The sequence below is a fragment of the Nicotiana tomentosiformis genome, chromosome 7, assembly GCF_000390325.3.
Source record: "Nicotiana tomentosiformis chromosome 7, ASM39032v3, whole genome shotgun sequence".
Taxonomy (NCBI): Eukaryota; Viridiplantae; Streptophyta; class Magnoliopsida; order Solanales; family Solanaceae; genus Nicotiana; species Nicotiana tomentosiformis.
The window spans coordinates 128,975,697-128,992,871 of NC_090818.1; the positions used below are offsets into that span (position 1 = coordinate 128,975,697).

Consider the following 17,175-nt stretch of genomic DNA (forward strand, 5'->3'; position numbering starts at 1 on the left):
TCTGATATACCCACCGATTGTCGACTTCAGTAGGAAGCATCCTCGATCTCTAGCGGTTCAGGTACTCAGCCCGAACCTTCCTCGATTATCTCCTCAATCCGAGGCGGAGCTTTATAAAGCACCATCAATGCGGGTGTCTTTGGGGCATTGATGGTTTTCTTCATTCGGGCCACCAGCAGGGACCCGTCGTTTTCTTCTTCATCTCCATACCTTAGACGCAGAACTGATTCTACGGTAAAAGGAATGGTATTCTTCCTCGGCTTATTATCTTTCACCGGCTTTGGATCAGAGACCGAAGCCTCTTCCTCAACGGATGAGGGCCTCAAAACCGCATCTTTTCCCACACCTACATACAGGAAAATTGATTTAAGTATATGTAAAGCATCTTGTTCAAACTACCAAAGATACAAGAAAGAGGCTCACCATGATTTTTAGCCTCCTATCGGCCCTTGGACAAATCACACCACAAGCGCTCGGCATATGTGGAGGTCGAAGCTAGATCCCGTACCCAGTCCTTGAGATCGGGGACTGCACCGGGCATCCAAGGAACCGCATCACAAAAAGGGGGATATCGGTGAGGAAAGGAATGAAGAGGCAAAATAGTAGGAGATAACAGCAGAATTACACTTACGCTTCATGTTCCACTCCTCGGGAAAGGCATCTTTTCAGTCGGAATCAGGTCCGAAGTCTTTACTCGAACGAACCTGCCCATCCAGCCTCTATCCCTGTCCTCGTCTATACTCAAAAACATAACCTTGGTAGCCCGATGCTAAAGTTTTATTAACCCGCCTCGAAAGAGGCGAGGGAAGTACAATCAGATGAGATGGTCGAGGGTGAAAGGCATCTCCTCGATTTTGTTTACGAAGTAACGGATCAAAATAACGATCCACCAAAAAGAAGGATAGATCTGTCCTAGGGTTATTTGGTATTGACGGCATAAATTAATAATAACAGGATCGAGGGGACCTAACGTGAAAGGGTAAGTATACACATTTAAACCCCTTTCACATAAGTGGTGATATCTTCTTCAGAAGACGAGATTACTATTTCTTTATTCTCCCAATTGCAATCTTTCTTTAGCTGTTCGAGGTGCCTCTCGGTTATCGAACACATATACCTCGATACTGGCTCACATCGGTCGAGAACCGATGAGCCTTTATCGATCTTAAAATCAGAGGTAAGAACACACGCCCCAGGAATGCACTCCTCAGGCCATGCCTCCACCGGTGTTTTGTCGGCGGCAGGTTGTGAAGAAGAAGTTTTTTCTTTCTCAGGAATGGTTTTTGATGTTTTTGCCATTTCTGGATTTAAAGATCAAAAATAGAAGGAGGTAACAGAGACGTGGTGTTCTTGAAGAAAGATTTTGCAGAGAAGAATCACAGATTTGCGAGCGAATTCAGAAAGTGTGAGAAAGAAGTTAGAAAATTTAGAGTTTGAAGATGTAAAAGTGATTAGAAATGAAAAGGGGGTTATTTATAGGTATAGCAATGGCGGTTCAATTTCGATAATGGCCGACCACCATCTGACACGCATTAAACGCCTTGAAAAACTTAACCGACGGGACAACTATCATGTGCGTCATGATCGAGCCCAATGTAAACGTCAGCTTATATCTGATCGAGCCGTTGGAAAATCATGTCGTTTCTCGCTACATCCTTTCCGAGAAACGAAGAGACTATCTGTATACGGTAAAAACCGGTTAGACCTTCGTACGAACTGGTCTAAATGGTAATACATTGGATCGGAGAAGCGTCTTCATAATATCAAGAGTCACTGGACCAAGCCTCGAGCCCTAGGGACCGATCAATGTCGAGCTCGAATCCAAATCGAACTGTGATGCAAAGTGAAGTTATCGAGCTTATGAGGTAGAGACCGACCTATACTGACCCCGAATCAATACAAGGATTCGAGTCAGAATCGAGCTCGAGTCAAGATCGAGGGCTCGAGTCAAGATCGAGAGCTCGAGTCGATACCAAGCTCGAGTCAATATCGAGCTCATAGACAAGAGTCGTTGCAATCCCACTAGAGGAGAGAATCCTGATAGGAATTATGGAAAACTGATGTATCATAGGTCTCCCACTATGTATATTTAATTATATCTAAAGTAGGATCCCTCCACTATAAATGAGATGGTTATTATTTCTGTGAATACCAAGTTTTTGGCATACATTGTTACTGAGATATCATACACTCCCATATTCAAGAGTTATTATTTTTTGGTTTCATAAATTGATTCATCTTGCTTAATCTATAAATCATCTTCTTTCCAACTTTGCTTATTTTTCATTCTCTACAGTCAACACTTGATATTTCTATTCATTCTTGCGATTTGTGTCAAGTTATACCACATATCCTTAGAACTACGTACAAATTTAACTCTTTCTGTTTTTCGGGTAAACAACAGTTTTACCCTGCATTTCTGCAAGAGGCTATTTCCATGGCTCGAACCCGTTACCTCCTGGTTAAATGGCAACAACTTTAATAGTTACGCCAAGTTTTCCTTCTTAAAAGTTATACATAGTTGTAAAAAAAAAAAAGACTGTCGTCCATATGTTAGTGAAGTTAGTTTTCCCTTTTTGGTATAAATCTTTTTTCTTGGAATCATTTTCTGGTTGTCAGCGAAACACCAGAACTTCCTTACGTAAAACATTTTCGTGAAAAATAATTTTCGTCGTCACTCTAAACAGAAGAGTTGCACTATTTGCGCATATAAGTTTGTGAAGCTCTGAAAAAACCATGGGCATGCCTTTCAAATATAAAGAGAAAACTAGTTATATTAGTATAAGTTTACAAAAACTTAAAAAGCCAGAAAGCTATATATATGTTAGTGAAATTCAGGTATACAATCAAGAACAGGCTTCCATCCTTTACCATTAGTTGTATTATCATATGTTTGTTTTTCTTTCTTAATAAGATGAGAGATTTCATCAACTGTGATTAATCCTTCTTCCTTGAGCAAAGCTTGCGTTCTTTCTTAGTAATAACAAGCTTAATCCTTACTACCTCTATCCTTTGCCTAGCTTCTTATTCTTGAATTACTTCTTTTGCAAATTTGACCACCTTTTTTTGGGCTGGTTTTGGAGGACACTGGCAATATAGGCAAAAGATAAAAAAAAAAAAAAGATAATAAAGTTGTCCAGCTAACATGTTAGAATTTGGTAGTAGATGTTGAATTACTGAAAAGGATTCAGATATTGCATGGCTAGAAAATTGTGATAACACTTGATATACTTTTATTGAAGCTTTGTATTCAAGAATCTTCCCATCTGTTTTCATTACTTTCACAACTTTTTCTTGCAAAACTATACAATTCCCCATTTTTGTTGTGGTATATGGAGTGTTGTTAATAATGAATTAAGAACTTGAGGAGTGTAGGTACAAGTTTTGGCCTATTGAGTAAGTTTGTTATTTGGATCATAGTTGTGTTTCTTTTAGGGCATCTCCAATCTTTACCCCTATTTTGGTTTTCATTTTGGGGACAACTTACTCTAACCATTCCCAATCCCCCCCCTCCCTAAAAGAGAATATTCTTTTTATATTCTTCTCTCTCTCTTCTATATTATATTATTATCTTTTATTTCAATTTTTATTTTTTAAATTTCATTAAACAAATTCCATCTTTTATTTTCATTAATTTGTAATTTCCATTAAAACAATTCTATAAAATTTTAAACAATATAATTTATAAGCAATTATTATAGATTAACTAATAATTCAAATAAAAGTGAAATCATTATGATACAAGATTAATTAAATACATATTATATGAAGACAATCCAATCAGAAAATAATCGGATGGTTGAGGCAATGAATAATGCAACCGAGGCAAAAAAAGAAGTTTTGGCTGTTCAAAAAGAAAAACTAAGAGTAAAAGAAATGAAAGAAGAAAATAAAGTTTTAATGATGGATGTGGATTCTATTGTCGATCTGACTCGTCGTGAATTTATGCGACAAGAACAACAACGAATAATGTATAAAAGAAGTCAACAATATCCACACTCACAACCACAACAATCCTCGGTCCCATTCACTCAATACTATAATGATTTTGGTGTATCTGGAAACGACATACCTTCCTACTAAGTTATTATGTTATTTACCGTAGTTTCAATTTTTATGTATTCTAATTTAATGTATTTTTAATTTTCATGTATTTTTAATTTTAATGTATTTTCAATTTTTACTTTTCAATTTTAGCAACATCTAATATTTTATATTCGCACCTTTCAATTTTAGCAACATCTAATATTTTATATTTGCACCATTCATTTTTTGAGATGATTATATATTTTTTGTACAATTATAACTTATAATAAAATTAACTTATAATTTTATATAAAAATAATAAATGCACGAAAATTAATTTATCAAAATTATACGCCAAAGTTAAAATGTAAAATTAATATTATAAAGATATTATATAAACATAATTAGATATATATAAAGAGATAAATTAAAAGAGTTAAATAATAAAATAATAATAAAATATGCATGAATAATAATATGGGAGATAAATAGTGTACCCCATATTTGGAGGAATACTATTCATCTCCCATTTTGGCCCCATTATAAAAAAAATGAAGAGAGTTAGAGATGGCCTTATAGTGAATGAAATATAATAATGCCCCTTGGATTATGAAATAGATCAGGAAGAACCTAGCACTTTGGAGTATGGACCCCAATTACTTGTTGCTTTTTATTGATTGTGCCACTGCCGACTTCTTCATTGAGATAATCATGATTTATCTTGGACCAAAGGACAATTCACTGCACAAAGTATTTCATATTTACGTAACGTCTTGAGAAAGACCGTATCTTTAGGGGTGTAATATAGACAGTCTATCCTAATATAAGTATTAGTAGTTGTTTTCATGGTTCAGACCTGTGACCTAAAAGCCTCTCTTTCTTTATCTGGACTAGCTTTGCAAAGCCCCATATTAAAAGTGAGTATAACGTGTAAAGATACTTTTAATAGTGTGAAATCCTTTCCAGAAAAAAAAATATTACAAGCTTGGCTCATAGCATACATTATTACCCCCACGAGATGAGTTAAGAGCAAGTAGGAGCACTAAAGTCAATGGTAATACAAGTGGTTGACTACTATATGCACCATAATAAGCTTACATTCTTTGTTATTCTCTGCACGAGGTCGGTTTAATTTGTGGCATCATTCAAAACTATTTCGTGAAATTAGTCTATGTGCACAATATCATGATAAAGTAAAAAAAATCTTAAGTAACCTAAGTCGCATAAGAGTCTAAATTTTGTGCGTGGAAGGTTTCTAAAATTTTAACACTATCACGTTATGAGTAACCTCTTATAGCAAGCTTTGAAAAATGAAGAAAATAATACGCTAAACTATAATGATATTGAAAAAATTATTTGCTATAGTAATACTATATAGGAAAAAGGTTAAAATATACTCCTAACATTTGCTATTTGTCTTATATATGTTTTTGGTTGACCTTTTCGCTCGTAGGAGCCCACACCATTTTCTTTCTTCTCAAATATGCCCCTCCCATTAATGGGTTTCTAATTAACGTGAACAAGTGGTCTGATTTGGTTGAAATGGTTGAGATCTTTTTGGATGGTTCGGAACCTTTTCAGCTCTTCAATAACATGCTTCAAATTATTGAGAGAGTACATACATACCAATTTCTTACTCAAAATTAGTAATATCTCTAATTGGAAATTAGATAAAATTAGTGCAGGTTGTATCCATATAACAACCCACAGATTGTTGGTGGTTGAACGTGAAAGGGGTTTAAAATAAAACTTGACTTAAGCAAGTTCTGCGTCGGAATAAAAGAAGAAAGTTATGAGTCATATAATTAAGGATGAGTTCAGAACTTAATAATTGAGACGTTTTTTGAGCTAAAACTCAAGGGATAAAACCGCGAGGCTTAAAAGCATTAAGTTCTCGGAAAGGTCGAACCAAAACAATACCTTAGCAATCAGATATGATCTAGCTCGTACGTTAGTGCAGCAAGTCATGAATCATGATCATGGACTTGAAGAGATCAAGTTGACCAGGTCTCAAGTCGTGCGATTAGTTATTTACTATATATATAGAGAGAGTTTGACACTTCTTTCTTCCTATTTTTGCTAGGTTTACTCCGTAAAACCAACCTAAAAAGGTGTTTGTTATAAGGAGACGATTAGTGGGCAAGTAAATAAAGTGTGCCAATTTGAACTTAGCAATTGATTGCTTGTAAAATGCTTTTCATGCTTGAATATGATTGAGGCCCACTTGAACATTAAAGAGATGGGAGACAACAAAATGGGATTCATCATATAGGATTTTAGCTAGAAATTAACAACACGCAAATATCCCAACACCCTCCCGTTACATACTTAAGTGACAGAGACAAAACTTATACCAAGAAAATTCAAAATATAAAAAAGTAAACAGCTGAAGAAGTTAGAGAAATTTAACATATGATGTATGTACATAAAAAAAAAAGTTGATGTTATATACACAATATTATTTTCCGACAAAAGAGATTCAGATGAACCGCTCTTCCGTACTTAGTTCCAAAGAGATTAAGTACTAAATAATATTTGGGATTAAATTTATCTCGTATGAATTTTGATAACATGATAAGAAAATAGATATTGGACTTAACTCAACCCCAAAAGTTAGCTCATGAGATGTGTTAGATCTAAGTAGATTTTAATGATGCAAAATAACGAATTATTCTTTATGTGCAGAAACAACCCTTAAGCAATGGAAAAAAGACATAGAAGAATCAAGATGAAAAAGGAAGGAATTGCGAAAAATCAAAGGCAAAATCAATCAAGGATTTGGTATGAGATCAAGGAGGATATTATAGGAAGGACCTCAATCAAAGGAGATCAAGAGCACGAAATTATGCACCGAAGATTCCTCCATATAAGGACATCAATCAAAGTAGAAATCAAGGGATTTGATTTGCTATTTCTAATAATGGAAATATCCGCTCAATAAAGGAAGTAATGAATCAAGACCGCAAGTCAAGGAAAATCAACAGAAGAAATATTCTATACTTGGAAAGAATGAATCTACGATTCCTTCTGAGATCACTCCCTTGGGTTTGCAATCTCTCAAGACTCACAAAACATGAAGGCCTCACAAAGTATAAATACCCACTGCACCAACTTTGAAGAAATATACTTTGAACGAACCACTATCACTTTTGTTCTACTCCAAACAAGCATTGTAGTTCACTTTAGGTCTGTTGTGTAATTAGTGAGAGAAGAAAAAGAGAAAAATACTGGTGAGGTATTGTATCAACAAGCGAGAAGTGGCATAGTAACTAAGTTATTGGTGTAAAACTATATCAACTCTCTTGTATCGAGAAACTTCAAATACTAGAAGAGAACACCCTTGCAACTCAAGGGACTGGACGTAGGATTCACATTGAATCCAAATCAATATAAAAATCCAGGTGTCTTTAATTTCTGTATTTTATTTCTGCTTTATTTATATTCTGTTCTTACCTTCAGTCGACTAATTAGTAAACTAGTCAACTACTTAAGGTACAAAAAGAAAAATCGATAATTCACCACCTCTTGTACTTTCAATTGGTAAAAGAGTAGGCCTCACACTTTTATCTTTTGCTTAACAGCTAGTAAGAAAAGATCACGTCAAACTAAGTAATTATTGAAGCACTCTTTCAAGAAGGGACATCGCAAGTAAGGCCACCATACTTCAATGGACAACACTTCACCCACATGAAAGTGCGCATGAAAATTCATGCAAAGTCCTATGATGTCAAAGTATGGCGTGTTATCAAAAAGAAACAATATGCACTGCCAGCAACAACTCAATCATCCGCTGATCCTGAAGATATAGATGAATACATAAACGAGAAAATGGTTGTCATTCAAGTTAGTGCCAAGGCACAAAACTTGCTTTATAATGCTATAAATGGAGAATAGTATGAGAAAATTTCAAAGTGTGATACCGCCAAAAAAATATGGGACAAACTGAAAGTTACCTATGAAGGAACCAACAAAGTGAAAGAAACTCGGATAAACCTGTTGGTTCTCGATTATGAACTTTTCGAGATGAAAGTAGGAGAATCCATTGAGGAGATGTTTGCAAGATTTAGCAAAATTATTGGTGATCTGAAAGCTTTTTGATAAACCTTACTCAAGTGGTGATCAAGTTCGAAATATCCTGAGAGGCTTGCCTACCACATGGTAGACAAAAGTAGTTGCACTTGAATCACAAGATCTAGACAAACTTTTATATAATGAACTACGAGGAGATCTTATAGCATTTGAGAAAACTCATCTTAAGAAAATGTGTCATGAAGAAAAGAAGAAAACAGTTGCCTTCAAGACTACTACTGAAGGACCTAAAAATATTTTTGATGATGATCCAGAAGCTCTTGAAGAAAAAATTGCCATAGTATCAAGAAACATGAATGGATTGATGAGAAGTTACAGAAGCACAAAATGGGAAGGATGTCATTTAGACGAACCCGGCAATACAATGAACAAGACAAGAATAACGAAAAGTGTTTTGAGTGTGGAAGGTATGGCCATGTTCAAGATGAATGCCCAAATCTTAAAAGAAAAGTCTCCAGAGGGTTCAATAAAAATAAATCATTCGGAAGCTGGAGTGATGAATATAGCTCAGAACATGAAGAAATAGCCAATCTGTGCTTCTTGACTATTTTGGAAAATGATAAGAACAAATATTCTGGTTGATGGACTGATGAAGATGCATCAGACGATGAATGCAAAGAAGACACTAAAAACTGTTTCATGGCACGAGATGAAGCAAGCGAGGTAAGACCCTATAACTGTGATAGATGTAATGAATTACAGGATATCCTTGACCTTACCCTAAAGGAGTCTCAAAAAATGTTGAATGAATTAAAGAGACTCAATAGGGAAAGTAAGGATCGGGAACTTAAGCTTGAAGCATATGAAATCGAAAGAGATGTGCTTCAAGACGAGGTTCAAAAATTACAAATGCAACTAAATGGCATGCCCAAATCCACCAGTCATAGTTCTGTCAAGTCTAACCAGACGACTTATAAGTCAATTGGAAAAGGACCGGTTAGAACTGAGTCTACAAGTACTAACACAAGTGGTAGATCGAAAACTGGATCAACCCCTGTGTGTTATTACTATAACAAGGTTGGACACAAATATTTCTTTTGTAGATTTCGTAAATCTAATTTTTCAGGATGGATTTGGAAACCCAAAAATAATCCTGATTCCAGTAGAACTAACCAACAAGGACCCAAGCAAGCTTGGGTACCTAAAAGAAGGTGATAATTCTCTTTTGCAGGAACACCACAGAAAGCGTTACAAAAGAAAATGGTATTTAGACAATGCGTGTTCCAGTCACATGGCTGGTGACAAAAATCTGTTCAAAGAAGTCACAAAAATAAATGGAGGAAATGTCAAATTTGGTGATGATTCAAAAGGAAAGATAGTTGGTACCGGCACAGTTCCATTCAACAATAATTATGATATTATAGAGGTATATCTTGTAGATGGAGTCAACTACAATCTCTTGAGTATAAGTCAGCTATGTGATTCAGGATATGAAGTAAAATTCAAGAAAACAGGATGTGCCATTGAAGATGAGACATGTAAAATTATTCTTCCAGGTAAAAGATATGGGAATGTTAATATTCTTAATGACATTGAAAATCTACATAGTTATATTTGTTAACCATCCATATCTAATGATCTATGGCTTTGGCATAAAAAATCTGGTCATGCAAGCATGCATCTAATTGAAAAACTCTCCAAGCATGATTTAGTTATTGGTTTTCCCAAACTCAATTTTTCTAGAAATCATATATGTGATGCATGTCAGATTGGTAAACAAACTGGAAGCTCTTTCAAAACCAAGGACATTGTGTCCACTACCAAGCATTTACAATTACTTCATATGGACTTGTTTGGACCCACTAGAACTGCCAACATTAAAGGTAAACAATATATTTTTGTTATTGTTGATGACAACTTACGTTTTACATGGGTGATTTTCTTATCTCATAAAGATGAAATATTGAAAAACTTTGAGATTTTCTGCAAAAGAATTGAACGAGAAAAAAGGTATCTTATCACAACATCCAAAGCGACCATGGAGGAGAATTTAAAAGCAGAGCTTTTGAAGAATTCTGCAACGATCAGAGTTATACTCATAATTTCTCAGCTGCAAGATCACCCCAACAGAATAGGGTAGTTAAGCGCAAGAATCGGACTCTACAAGATGTGGCCAGAATAATAATATTAGAACATTTATTGCCAAATTATTTTTAGGCAGAAGCAGTAATTACAACATGTCATATTCTCAACATATGCCTCAGAAGACCCATTTTGAAGAAGAATCCATATGAATTATGGAAAGGCAAAAGGCCTAATATAGGCTACTTTCATCCGTTCGGAAGTAAGTGTTTCATCCACAATAATGATAAGGATAACCTTGGAAAATTTGATCCAAGGAGTGATGGAGGTATTTTTCTCGGTTACTCCATTAATAGTAGATCCTTTAGAGTTTACAATAAATGTACTTTATTTGTAGAAGAATCAGTGCATGTTATATTCGATAAAAATAATACTATGACCGAGAAAGGAATCATTGCAGGTGATGAAGATATTAGTCAAGAAGTACCACGGGCAAACAAGTCACAAAAGTCGACTGATAGCACAGTCATAGTCACAGAATCGACTAGTGAACCTGTGAGCAATCCTACTGAACCACAAAAGGAGTCAAACTACTTCTGCAGTTAGAACGTGACCAAATGAATGAAGAAGCGAACCAGAGTACCCTCAAAAGTTCATCATAGGGAATCTAAGTGAAGAAATGAAAACCAGAGGATCTCTTAAAAAGAAGGCCAACATTCCACTCATCTCTCAAGTAGAACCAAAGAAAGTTGATAAAGCCCTAAAAGACTCCACCTGGTCACCTGGATACAAGCTATGTAGGACAAACTTGATCAATTAGACAAGAATCAAGTCTGGGAACTATTACCTAAGCCAGCAAATACTACTGTAGTTGGAATAAAGTGGGTATTCAGAAACAAGCTAAATGAAGAAAGAAAGGTAGTGAGCAACAAAGCCAGACTAGTAACTCAAGGCTGCTCACAGTAGGAAGGAGTCGACTATGATGAAACTCTTACACCGGTAGCACGGTTAGAATCAATTCGTATACTACTTGCCTATGCATCTTTTAAAGGCTTTAAACTATTTCAAATGGATGTCAAAAGTGCTTTTCTAAATGGTTTCATTGATGAGGAGGTATATGTAAAATAACCTCCTGGCTTTAAAAACTCATAATTTCCTTATTATGTGTATAAGTTAGCTAAAGCTCTCTATGGACTCAAACAAGCCCCTCGAGCTTGGTATGAAAGATTGAGTTCCTTTTAACTGATCATGGGTTTACAGAGGTAAGGTGGATACTATTTTACTTATTAAAAGATCCACTGAAGGTAATCTCATTATCCAAATTTATATAAATGATATTATATTTTGTAGTACTAATCTTCTTTTGTGCAAGAATTTCTCAAATCTCATGCAGAGTGAGTTCTGTGAGCACATAATTTTTGCCCTATGAGAAATTACTCATAAAACATATATTCAAAATAGTTTTAATTATTTTTCATAGAATTTTAGGAATTTCATTTGTTTATGAGTTTGCATATTTGTTGCATTATTAGATTATTTGCATCATTGCATTATTAGGAATATTTTGAACCATAGAAAACTACCAAAAATATTTTATTTCATTCATGACATTCTAATTGCATTTTTAGAATTTAATCACATTTGTTTAATACATTAATCAAATGAAAATCACAAGAAAGAGTAGTAGTCATTTTGCATTTTTTGCTTTTAGGTTTAAATTAGTAGTTTTCTTTCATTAGTTCACACTGTTAATAAATTAATTAGTTAATTGCTAAACTAAAATAGGTTTTTAGGTTAATTTTACAAATTAGTTTGAATTAAGAGTATAAAATAAAATTGGTTAATTCTAAAATTAAAGTGAAGGAAGATAAAAAAGAAAACAAGGCTGTTGTGTTCGAAATGGGCCAAGCACCTCAGCAGCCCAGTTCTTGAAAATCCGCCCCAGCCCAAACCCCAATCCAAGTCCGGTCCACCCTTAAGCACCCAAGCGACCTTGTTTTGTTTTAGACTGATCTCATCCGTTCATCAACCTAGATCCAACGTACTAGAACTAACCACCCCCTCCCAAAAAACTGTCCGAACCGACCCCTTAGAGACATTTTCATTCTCTATCTTCCTCATCTCTCTCAAATCTTCTCAAACCCTAGCCGTCCAAAATCCCCTACCGGCGGCCACGCTCCCAAAACACCCAAAATTCTCATCTTACACTCCTCATCTCACCTCCATTCACAATACACCATCAATTTTTCCAAAATCCCCGTCAAATCCATCGAATTTCAGATCTAGAAGTCATTCAAACCCTAATCCGTTCCTGTTATGAGATTTTTCTTGGTCGTTTTGAGTTTGAAATCGACATTAGTCGAGTGCTCTTGATAAGAGCAATCGATTGATAGTAATTTTAACTCATTGCATGACCACCGGAGTTTCGGCAGGAAATACTATTACTAAGCTCCCCGATTTTCTCCCTGTTTCGATCTAGTTCAAAGATGGTACCTCTTTTCAGTTTCTTTTCATAATTTTTTGCAATAACCACGTTTGTTTTTAAATCTTAGTTTATATTTATTTTGTTTAAATATTTGGCCTTTTGTTTTCATCTCTGTTGTTTCGTTATTCATGATTTGCTTGTTCTTAGATTTGTTTAGTCGCATGTGTTTTAAGCTAAGTGAATACGGCTTAATTAATTTCTTGAGTAGCTAGGTTTAATTGGTAAACTTATTAGTGCTGATTTGTCTTGTTTGTTTGCTGGTTATTATTTGATTTGGGTTCAATCGAGTGCAAGAGACTTAGATTGATTTTGCTATTGAATTTCAAAAGGGGTTTGAGGACGAAGTGTAATTAACAAAAGTATAAATGGGACATTTAGGGAATTAAAACTAGAAGAAACTATTTTGTTAATAGTCTGAATGTTTTAGAATAGAGATATGGGATTAAAAAGCCATAAGATGAAGAAATTAGGTTAAAATTAGGGTCAAAAAGGGATAAATACAGATGTTAAGGGGGTTAGGAAAATAGGAAGAGAATAGCTGAGGCATAACTGTCCCTTTTCAGTTAAAAAAGATGCTTGTAACGACCCGATATGTCGTTTTGATTTTAGAACCCCATTCCCTTAAATAAGATTCCCCGTATATGCTTTTACTACTTTGTGACTTGCGGGGATGGTTAGTTAGGGATTTGGAAGTATTCGGGTTGAAATCGGAACGCTTGGTTCCTTAAGGTTGGCGGAAAAGGCTAAGTTTGACTTCGGTCAATATTTTGAATAAACGATCTCGGAATCACGATTTGATGGTTCCAATAGGTTCGTATGATGATTTCGGACTTAGACGTATGTTCGAATCGGGTTTTGAATGACCCGGGAGCATTTCAGCGCCTAATAGTGAAAGTTGATTCTTTGAAGATTTTAAAATTCTTTAAAATTTAGTTTGGAGTAGGTTTTGGTATTATTGAGGTCCAAACAGGAATCTAAGATCAGGAATAGTTCCGTATAGTGATTTAAGACTTGCACACAAAATTTGGTGTTATTCCGAGTAGTTTAAGTACGTTTCGGTGCGTTGGGAGTGAAATTGAAGAACTTGAAGTTCATATTTTGATTCAATTGGATAGGGGTGTGATTCTTGATTTTGATGTTGTTTTGTGTGTTTCAAGAGTTCGAACGAGTCCGTTTTATGATTTCAAACTTGTTGGCATGTTCAGGCGGGGACCCATGCGTTAAACGGACAAGGCTCGGATCACATTTGTACTTGAAGGCAAGTGCTGAAGCCTTCAGCTTCTGGTGTGATCGCACCTGCGCTTGGCCAGCCGCAGGTGCGAGAGACGAGTTACAGAAGTGAACCATCCAAGGCTTCCCAGGACTGCAGGAACAGACAAGTTTGCGCACCTGCGAAGGCGCATGTGCGAGGGGAGTGAGCGCAGAAGCGACTTGAGCCGCAAAAGCGGCAGGATGGGCGCAGAAGCGGGACCGCAGAAGCGGGGGCCCATCCACAAAAGCGAGCCTAGCCAGCCTTGGGCTCTTCTTCAGAAGTGGACCTAGGTCTGCAGGAGCGACGCCGCAAATGCGTCCCAGGCATCGCATATGCGAAAATATTGTTGGGCAGAATACTCATTTAATGACGGGACTTAGTCATTTTTGGCTCATTTTCTTTCCTTGTTGGGTGATTCTTGGAGCTCTTAGAGAGAGGATTTCATCTAGCACTTTTAGGTAAGTAATTTCTATACAATGAGAATTAAATACATAGTTCATGAGTAGATTATAACATGTAAATTAGTGAAAATCTTAGGGTTTAGGTGAAAACCTAGGTTTTTGATAAAAATAAGATTTAACCACGAAATTTGTTATGGAATCTAGTGAAAATCATATATCTGAGTTCATAATGTTATGGATAACAACTTTCTTCGAAGATTTTGGAATACGGGCACGTGGGCCCGGGGGTGAATTTTAGGAATCCTACATTTGGGGTTGGGTAATCCCTTTATTAGTTGGATTAGGAACTTTTGAGAATGTATTGATCGATTTATATAATATTTGACTATTTTCGAGTCGTTTGGCACCGAATTGGGGTTTTGAGCACAATCTTGGACCGGAAAGTGGGCTTTGAGACGAGGTAAGTCTCTTTTCTAACCTTCTAAGAGGGAATTAACCCCGTAGGTGAACTTAATTGAAATGTGCTTCTATTTGTGGGGGCTACGTACGCACGAGGTGACGAGAGTTCGTACGTAGCTACTATTCATGCTTATGTCCGGGTAGTTCAGGTTTACAACATATTTTGTTGGCACCGTTATTTGATTATGCTTATTAATTGCTTTGAATATAACTGAGTTTGAGGATTTCTTTCAAGTTTTAAGGGTTCTAGTTAAATCTTCTTATTTTGGAAGAATTGAGGGATATTATGATAATTCAAGAAATTCTATGTTCAACTGCGTCGCAAGTATATTCCGCGAGCGGGGTAAATTTTCACTACTCTCATGAGAGCGGGCCGATCGCCTCGGCAGGTTAATAGATGCATCTATGGTTCACGTCGTTTAACCCTCGGCAGTGCACACGGTATATTTATATTTATTTTGGATCGGTCCGTACGTCCTCGGCATAACTCGTGTGAAATAATACTGGGAACTCCAATATGTTTGATATTGCTTCATTGGTTTGATAGGTTAAAAATATTAAAGGAGAGAAATTGGGTTGGTAATTGCTATTCGGTGAAAGGATTGGCCTTTTAAATTCTTGCCTTTTGAGTTCTATTGTCATTTATATATCTAATGTTTAATTAGTAGTTGTATATATATTTTTATTATTGGCCCACAGTAAGTGTCAAAGTCGACCCCTCATTACTACTTCTTCGAGGTTAGACTAGATACTTACAGGGTACATATTGTTTATGTACTCACGCTGCACTTCTGCACTTGATGTGCAGGATATGCGGTAGGTGCTTCTGGATATCAGTCTGGCGCGCATACTTGATTACTACTGCGAGATTTGCGGTGAGTTGTCTTCCGAGCCCATTCTGCAGCAACCGAAGTCTTCCTTTTGCCTTATTTTTCTCTCTATTTTGTTTCAGACAGTTTTGTAGTACTCTTTTGTATATTCTACTAGTAGCTCATATACTTGTGATATCGGGTCTTGGAAGATTATGTTAGTAGGCACTTGATGATATTTGGGTTATTTATCTCATCTCACATGTTTTAAAAATTTTGGTCTCTCATTTGTTTTATAATAAAAAAACCCCATTCCTTAATTGTGTATAAATTAAAAATCAACTATTTTTAAACTGCTAAAAGAAGGATCACTGAGTTAGTTTAAAGTTGGCTTGCCTAGCGGCAACGTTGGGCGCCATCATGGCCTATAGGGTAAATTGGGTCGTGACAACATGGTATCAGAGCCCTAGGTTCACGTAGGTATCATAAGTTATGAGCAGGCCTAATAGAGTCTTGTGGATCGGTGTGGAGATGTCTGCACTTACTTTGAGAGGCTACAAGGTGTTAGAAAACTACTCTTTCTTCATCTCCTATCGTGCAGTTAATGTTATACTAAGTTTCTTTCTCTTATTCTCTCACAGATGGTTAGAACGCGCACTGCGGATGTTCCAAACCCAGGAGGAGCTGCTCCTCATGTTGTTATGGGCCGAGGCAGATGCCAGGGGAGGGCACCATCCCGAGGTCGGGGATGAGAACGTCCCAGAGTTGCCCCAACTATACCACCAGCGGATCCAGTAGAGGATCCCCTTATTGAGGAGCAGGGTGAGGTGCCCGCAGCAGAGCCAGTTCCGGTAGATTTCATGTCGGCACTAGCCACATCTCAGGCGGGAGGGGGAGCAGAGACCCCTACTGCCCAGGCTCCCGGCATGCAGCTGCCGTATATCAGACCCCGGGTGCACTACCTATGGGCGGAGCCCAGCCAGTTGTAGCTGCTGCACCTGAGCCTAGATCAGCTGCGGCCGGCGAGCCGCATAAGTTATTGGATAGATGGACTAGGATACACCCTCCTGTCTTCGAAGGTGAGCGACATAAGAATCCCCAGGACTTCATTGATCGGTGCAGGGACAGACTGCACAACATGAGGATATTAGAGTCTCATGGGGTGGATTTCACTACTTTCCAGCTGGAGGGCAGGGCCCGTAGGTGGTTACAGTCATATCTTTTCGGCATGCCAGTGGGTTCTCCTCCTATGACTTGGGATCAGTTTATACGCCTTTTCTTGGATAGGTATATTCCACCCTCCCAGAGGGAAGAGTTGCGATCTCGGTTTGAGCAGCTCCGGCAGGACCAGATGTCAGTAACTGATTATGAGGCGAGGTTCCATGAATTGTCTCTCCATGCATTGATGATACTACCTACTGAGGCAGAGAGGGTACGGAGGTTCATTGCGGGGTTGCACTCCGGTATTCGATCCACTATGGCCCGAGAGGTCGAGATGGGGATCTTTTACCAGCTGGTTGTGGAGATAGATTGGAGGATTGAGGGTTATCATCAGCGGGATCGAGAGCAGATGCCGTAGGACAAGAGATTCCATCATTCGGGAGGATTCAGTGGTGCTCCATCTGAGGCAGA

At 37.0% G+C, this 17,175-nt stretch overlaps 2 protein-coding genes across 2 annotated transcripts; both read left to right on the forward strand.

Annotated features, from left to right (window-relative positions):
* The first annotated feature begins 7,725 nt into the window (after positions 1–7,725).
* Positions 7,726–8,124, forward strand: LOC138896362 (uncharacterized). The gene is made up of 2 exons (XM_070181167.1): positions 7,726–7,869; positions 7,921–8,124. Exons 1-2 carry the CDS (start codon positions 7,726–7,728, stop codon positions 8,122–8,124), a joined length of 348 nt encoding a protein of 115 aa, XP_070037268.1.
* Positions 8,125–16,507: 8,383 nt separating this feature from the next.
* On the forward strand, positions 16,508–17,122 carry LOC138896363 (uncharacterized). The gene has a single exon (XM_070181168.1). It carries the CDS (start codon positions 16,508–16,510, stop codon positions 17,120–17,122), a length of 615 nt encoding a protein of 204 aa, XP_070037269.1.
* Positions 17,123–17,175: the final 53 nt, after the last annotated feature.

Excerpts from the sequence above, each read along its gene's own strand:
- LOC138896363 (XM_070181168.1), top strand. The coding sequence starts at position 16,508 with ATGGGCGGAGCCCAGCCAGTTGTAGCTGCTGCACCTGAGCCTAGATCA.
- LOC138896362 (XM_070181167.1), top strand. The coding sequence starts at position 7,726 with ATGAAAATTCATGCAAAGTCCTATGATGTCAAAGTATGGCGTGTTATC. Across the intron at positions 7,870-7,920 it reads AGAAAATGGTTGTCATTCAA|TATGAGAAAATTTCAAAGTG; the intron begins GTTAGTGCCAAG and ends AATGGAGAATAG.